The sequence below is a fragment of the Sinocyclocheilus anshuiensis genome, unplaced genomic scaffold, assembly GCF_001515605.1.
Source record: "Sinocyclocheilus anshuiensis isolate Anshui unplaced genomic scaffold, SAMN03320099.WGS_v1.1 scaffold1151, whole genome shotgun sequence".
Classification (NCBI taxonomy): Eukaryota; Metazoa; Chordata; class Actinopteri; order Cypriniformes; family Cyprinidae; genus Sinocyclocheilus; species Sinocyclocheilus anshuiensis.
In genome coordinates, this window is record NW_015548202.1 from 1250069 (window position 1) to 1257992 (window position 7924).

Consider the following 7924-nt stretch of genomic DNA (forward strand, 5'->3'; position numbering starts at 1 on the left):
CCGTGACAGGAAGTGATGTCAGATGTGTCTTCCTGTAGAGCTGAATGTCACGAGAGCGGACAGGAACATGTCCCGCTCATAATTCACCATAAAATCAATAGAAAGAAAGACTAAACTAACTGTTATTATAACAGATTGTTTGCGCATATTGACATTTTACCACATAATTCTCATTGTAATGCTATATATAATAAAAAGATAAATAAATGTCTTTTTTTTTAATTTTATTTTTATCAGAGTAAAATAAGGAAGAATTCACTTAATGTTTTTTTAAATAATTTAATTTTAAAATCTGAATAAATTAAATAAATAATATTTACTCAATGATAATTCAGTCAAATATAGATAATAATAATAATAATGCTATCAAAATGATAATAATAAAAATCATTCATATTTTTGAAAGAAACATAAAAAAAATTTAATTGATCAAATAGATTAATTTATGCCAATTTATGTGTAAGATAAATAAATATATTTATATGTTTATTTAATAAGCATATTAAATATTTATATATATATATATATATATATATATATATATACACACACACACACATACAATATATATAGTGAATTAATCCTTTCATTTATTCTGATTTTAAAATGTACTAAATTTTACTCAAGCTTTGTTACTAATTACTAATTTTACTCAGGTTTGTTTTTCTAATTCCTATTATTATTTAGTAAAATAATAATAGGAATTAGAAAAACAAACCTGAGTGAAACTTGATGAGAATGAGGTATTGTGTTAATTGACATGAAAATAATGTTAAAAGGAAATAGATTTTGATAGTTCCTAATTTTATTATTATTATTTTGTTGTTTAATTTTTTTTCTGTAGTTTTGGAGTGAAATGTGAGCAGGACAGGCTTCCATGAGTTTGTGATGATCAGGAAAGTCTCCTTCTCAGCTGCTGTCTGAATGTTATTAACGAGTCGATTCAGACCTGCATTCGGATGCTTTTTAGTCTTTGTGTTGGCCGTCAGTCGTCGATGACAGATCTGCTGCTTTACTCGGTTCAGCGGAGCTTATTTTAAAGCGGTTTGTTTCTCTTTAAGTCACAAAGGCCTGTACGAATGGAGGCTCCTTTTATCAGCTGTTGACTTTGCGATAAATGAGCGTCTTTCATGCGCCGGCGTCACGAGGGCCACTTTGAAGTGAAGTTTGCTGAGCGTGTTTTGATTGAGCTCTCATTGTGAGTGGGAGAGAATTTGTGGAAGCGCAGAGAGAGGTTTTCGGGAGTTTCGCAGTGGGTCTCAACAAAAAGTGCGTCTTTCATGCGCCGGCATCACGAGGGCCACTTTGAAGTGAAGTTTGCTGAGCGTGTTTTGATTGAGCTCTCATTGTGAGTGGGAGAGAATTTGTGGAAGCGCAGAGAGAGGTTTTCGGGAGTTTCGCGGTGGGCGATTCAATGCAGCGTTTAGGAAGAAAGAGCCTGAGACAATGTAAAGACAGAAGCCGCATGTGCGTCGTTAATTACCGCCATTATAAAGTGCATAATGTTGTATTGTCTCTCCGTCATTAGAATTAGACCTGTGTGAATGTAAACATCACATTTATGTCACGCACGGCCTGCATTACTGCGGGAAATATGAACAGCGTGAAGACAATGAATGGTAGCTGTTTTTATTTAATATTAGGACACTTCGTTTTTCATTTGAGTGCAGATTTGAACAGGATTTATGAATAAATAGATGTCTGAGATGAGTTTGTGAATGTGATTTCTGTCCTTCTCTCTGTAGATCTGGAAGACAGAGCGAGTTCGTCTTGGGGGAATGGAGTTCGTGCCACAAAGGTGAGTTTTTACACATTTATAAATGCTTTTGGTTTCAGTGTTCGGGTTCAAACCCTAGTGAGCCGTCTTGCTGTAGGCTCCCTACATAGGCAGTTGACTTCTAAGGCAACATCCTAATTTAAAATGAAACTTCAGTTTCACAGATCAGACTTTGACTAATTTGACTAAATTGATGTCAATAGAGGTTGACGTTAATGTGTTTCTGAACTAATGATGCATTAACTCTAATTAGTATAAAAAATACCTGCATAGTATATTATATTATATTATATTGTATTATATAATATAATTTATGTATTATATGGATTATTTATTTTGTCATTTATATATTTATTTATATTTATTGTATATTTGTCAATTGTATTCCTCATTTAGATGTCGCTTTAGATGAAAGCTAAATTAATACATGAAAATTGATTGGGTTTATATTATATTATATTAAATATCATATTTATTTATGTATATATACATTTTTTTTTATAATTATTATATATTTATCACTTATTATATTCCTCATTTACATGTCACCTTAGATAAAAGCTAAATTAATAAATTAAATTTATTGTGTCATTTCAATTTATTATAATTATTTAATTGAAATGTGAATTGAAATTTTTATTTATTTTTTTTCTTGAATTTCACTCCATTTATTGTTTATAAACATCAGTATTTATTTCTATTTTAGATATAATGTAGTATTTATCATTTATCTAAGTGTAACTAATTAATCCACTGAAGGCGAGCGTAGTGAGAACCCAAGTGCAGTTTTATTTACAGTGTGATCCAAACATCCAAACAATAATCCAAACAAGATGCACAGACTTGACTTGACTTGACGAGGCATGAACAGACTTGACGAGAACAGACTTGACTAGACTCACCGACAGCGGGTTACAACATCAATACACAACAAAAGACAATGGCAACATGAGGACTACTTATAGCAGACAATGAGGGTCACATGACAAGAACAAACCAATGGGAAACAAGACACATGACCTAGACAACCAATCAGAACATGACACAATGAACAGAGGAACCAATGGCATGAATACATGAGGGCAAGGGAAGCATGACACAAACAGGGTGAAACAATTACAAAATAAAAGACATGAAAACATGAACATGACAAAACCCAAACACCACATTACACTAAGATTATTCATTTTAGCATTTATATATTTATTTCTATTTCTATTTGTTATGCATTTATCACTTGTATTCCTCATTTATGTGCTTTAGATAAAAGCTAAACGAATGAATGTAAATATAAATTAACTCTCGTTTTAATTCATGATATTTATCTTATTGAAACATATATATGTACAGTATACACATATTTTAAATTAGAGCCAATTCAGATTTTTGATTTTTCTCTTTAAAACAGACTCTATGTATTGTTTGCACCGTTAAACATATATTTATTTCTATTTTAGATATGATATAGAATACAATATAAACACCACTGCTGTCAGTAGAGGTTGGCGTTAATGTGTTGCTGAACTAATAATGCGTGAACTCTAATTAAATAAAAATACATGCATATAGTGTGCACAAATATTGGGTGAAATGGTTTTAATGTCGTTTATTAATTGACATTATTCAGTCATAAATGAAATGTAAGCATTTGAATTAGCACTGTCAAATGATTAATCGAGTCATTATTTACATAATATATGTGTGTGTTCTGTGTATATATAAATACACACACATACAGTATATATTTTGAAAATATTTACATGTATTTATTTATATTCATATAATTTATATTATATATAAATCTAAACAATATATTTTTCTTAAATATATACATGCATGGGTGTGTATGTATATATATATATATATACGTAATACATATACACAGTACACACACATAAACTATGTAAACAAAAACTTTTATATTGCATGCGATTAATCGCGATTTTAATACTTTTTTGCATTTTGAACTAGTCGCAGTGCATTGTGGGATTGTTTTATCTGTGTAGCCTTTGCGTCCTCAGAGTTGCATCTACATTAGGTTATTTTGACATTGTTCCGCTTGAATTTGACGGCGATGTCTGAGAGGTCATAGGTCGCTCTAATAGGGCCGTCAGCAGAATCGGCGATCAGAGGTGAATCAAGGACGTGCTTACGGAGCACTTTCTGCTCCACGCGTCCACCGAATGCAGATGACTTCACAGCTTCACCCTTGTGTAGAACACTGTCTCTGTGAATGAACTTTCCCGAGCGCTTTATTCCCAGTGACCCACGCTCACACCTGAATGACAGTCGGAGGCTGCAGGTGTCTTTAGATTCCTAACAGTAATTTACCTCGAGAGCCATGCATGAGACTGACATTAAGTCTTGAGAGTGTGGCCTGTGAACTCCTTTAATTTATGCCAGGTTTATTAATTACTTCTGAGTGAATCTGAATATTCAGTGAGGCCGGACAGGATTTATCCAGCATGATCTGATTGGATTATAATCTAAATTTTACACACTAAGGCAGGTGGTTGGACGGAAAGAAGCAATAATAATAATCTTATATTTGTGATGTCACGTGGAAACTAAAGTCATTTCAGTGATGGAACAAGTTTTTGGGTTTTGCAAAATAAGACCAATACTGAATATTAACTGTTAATAATGTTGATTTTATATATATGTAGTTTCTCTTTATTGTTTGTGCCATTAAGCACATCAATATTTATTATTTATTTTATTTTTTACATTTTATTTATAATGTATGCATTCTAATTTATTTTATAATTTTTAAATTTCTCATTACATCTCATTAAAATTTATCTTACAGAACCATGTACAGTATATATATATATATTCTCTTTAAAATAAATGGAGTTTCACTCTTTATGGATTTTGCCATTAAACACATCAATATGTTTTTGTATTTGTAGCTATGATATGATATGATATAATATAATATATTATTGTTATTTTATCATTTATATGTTTATTGTGAAATTTGTATTAATTATATAATCTTTTAAACCATGTATAGGCTTAATATGTAATATACTGTAATCTAATTTAATATAATATAATACTTATCATTTATGTATTATATATTTTTTTCGGCTTTATAAGTCACAGAGTGACTTTATTATTATTTTTTTACTTTATTTTTATTAATTTATACATTCACAATAGGGAAATACAAACATTATCAATGTATCACTTTTAAATAATGATATTAATAATAATAATAATAATAATAATGTATCACTTTTAAATAATAAAAATAATAAAAAATAAAATAATAATGTATCACTTTTAAATAATAAAAATAATAAAAAAATAATAAAATAATAATAATGTATCACTTTTAAATAATAAAAAATATATTATTAAATACATTACAGTATTGAACACTTGAAGCAAAAGGAATATATTTTATACATTTGACATAGATGAGTCCTATACATTCCCTATATGAAAACAATAATAAAAAAAAAATATATATATATAGTATGTATTATCATTAATGTATATGTTGTAATTTATGAATTTGTGTCACTTTAATTCATATTTATCTTATTTAATTGTGTCTTTTTTTAGAAGGTTATATAAAAGATATATCTTTTTGAATATAAAAACGAAATACATTTTTGAATAATATGATATATGATATGATATGATATGATATGATATGATATGATATGATATGATACGATACGATACGATACGATACGATACGATATAATATAAAGTACATGAATATATAAATGTATTTATAGAATACTTAGCATAAAATAAATGTATTTCAAAACATTTTAGTATATTTAATTTTCACTAGGGGATTCTCAATCATTTATATGCATATATTTGACCTTTAACCTTTGACCCCTGCAGAATTACGCTGATGGCTCTCAGTACGGTCACATGGCCAGTCGGGACCTGGGGTCACATGACAGCATCTCGCCACCGTACACCAACTCCAGATTAGCAGGTAAGAGCTGGAGCTGAGCATGATGGGACATGCGATTGTTTATTGGCTTTATGATGTTTCATCGGCTTTCATTGTGAGCGAATTGTTCTTTTGATGATTCGGTTGAACCGGTTCACAGATTCATCTGAATGATTCGTTAGGGAGTCAGATTGAATCAGTCATTGATTCAGTGATCAGAAACGTCTGGAAAGTGTGTGCTGGTTTGTGTGTTTCTGTCACACCTCTCTGAGAGAGTGTGTGTGTGTGTGCAGTGCTGATGCTCATTTACCCAGAATGCTGTGCTGTGCCGCTGGCCGTCTCTGTCTCATCCAGTGAGCAAATGGTCAGTGATTCAGATAATCGGCCTCAGACTAATTAAGCCTGACTTAAAGCATGAAAACTGTAATATGAGGCTGTTTGCCTCTCTCTCTATCGGTCTCTGTCATAAACATTGACTTTAAGGCAAGAACGTATTAGTATATAAGAAAATATTTATTTATTCTTTTGAGCATTGTGAAGTTATTTTACTGTATTATATTAGGGATCTTCTTAAAAATACCCCATGAAAATGGCTCGATCTGTGTGGTTTGTTTCCTGTGTTGATGTGTTTCCTGTTGAAGTTAGGGTGGAGTTTCTTTTTGAAATAGCCAGTAGAATTTAGTTTGCATCACGGCTGTGAATCATGTTGAATCGGTCGCTAGTCAGTGGGAAGGGCATTCACATTCTAGAGAGCGTTTGATTGGACAAAATTTGCATACGAGTCTCGAGTGCATGATGTCGTCGTCAGTATTTTGGTTCGTTTTTTTACTTGGAAGAGAGAGACTGAAGGTTTTTTGTTGTTGTTGTTGTTTTGTTTTGTCAGCTTTTATTAGTACACTTGCACACAAACGAGCTCACAACTAACAGACGTGAACTAAGAGCCACAAAATCACTAATTATTAATAGAATTAACTTAGATCTGGCAGAAATTGCATAATGATGCACAGCTTTTCTCTGAAATATGTGTGTATTGCACGTTAGTTTCTGACTCTCGGACGGTTGTTTGTTCGTGGCTCTCTGAGGTCAGGGCTTTGTCCTTCCACGTTTCCTTCCTGTGGAGCTCTGAGCAGACGTGACATCACTTCCTGTGTCTGAAATCCGTCTCAGGCTCTACAGTGTAAAATCAAGAGGGAATTTTGCATTTAGAGAAAAAAGTACAGAAAAAAAATTCTTTGGTGAATATTAATAGAAGATACTTGGTTGTTTTATTACAACTTAAATCACATGCAGTCAGACCTCAAATGTGAACGCAAAACGGTTTTTAAAATGTAAGCTGCTTATTTTATATATGGGTCAAAGATGAAAATGTGCTTTTTTAAGCATCAAAACAATAAAAGTTTAATATAGCTTTAATTAAAATGTATTTATTTATTTAAAGGTTTTGCCCGTTTGTCAGCAGGAAGTTTTTAATCAAATCATATTAAAATATAACAAAATTTAATATGATCACTTTTTCAAAAATTAATTATTCGGCACATCGTGTATTTAAATGTATGTATTTATTTTATTTTATGTAGAAATTGATGTATTTATTTAAAATGTATTTATTTATTACATTTTTAATATATTTTTTTACTTATAACTTATATTAGGGCTCTTAATTTATAAAAAATATATATGTATTTATTTTATTGTATGTATTGTGTAAAAATTGATGTATTTATTATTTATTTAGAATTTCCTCTAAGGCCGTCTGTAGGATAGTGAGAGGTAGAAAATGTCAGAGAAAATGAAATTGTCTTTGTACTAATGCAAGATGCAAATAATGTTTATCACAGGTCTTATTTCATTCATAAACTGAAAAGCCCTTTATAAACAACCCATAGTTCATTTCAGAAAGTTTCGGTTTTAACCGATTCTCATTACAGCAGAGCTTCATTTTCTCAATTTTTGGACACATAATAGATCTTTACTTTAACAAACCCTCATGTGTTTGATCCTTATTGAATCTTCTGCGTCCGGTGACGTTGTGTGAGCTTTACCTGTATGTGATGTGAAGTCTCTCCTGCAAACACAGATCTGTTCATTAGAAAATGACCTGTGAGTCACCATACATGCTGAGCACAGAGCAGAACGAGTGAGTGTGTGTGTGTGTGTGTGTTTGTTTGTTTGTTTGTGTGTGTGTGTGTGTGTGTGTGTGTGTGTGTGTGTGTGTATATATATAT

General features: G+C 31.1%; 1 protein-coding gene across 1 annotated transcript in view; it reads left to right on the forward strand.

Annotated features, from left to right (window-relative positions):
- The window catches only part of tcf4 (transcription factor 4), a 69982-nt gene that overhangs the window by 61931 nt on the left and 127 nt on the right, over positions 1–7924 (forward strand). Inside the window, exons 5-6 of the mRNA XM_016440049.1 lie at positions 1746–1798; positions 5645–5741. Coding sequence (XP_016295535.1) covers positions 1746–1798; positions 5645–5741 — 150 coding nt within the window. The remainder of the gene's footprint in view (positions 1–1745; positions 1799–5644; positions 5742–7924) is intronic.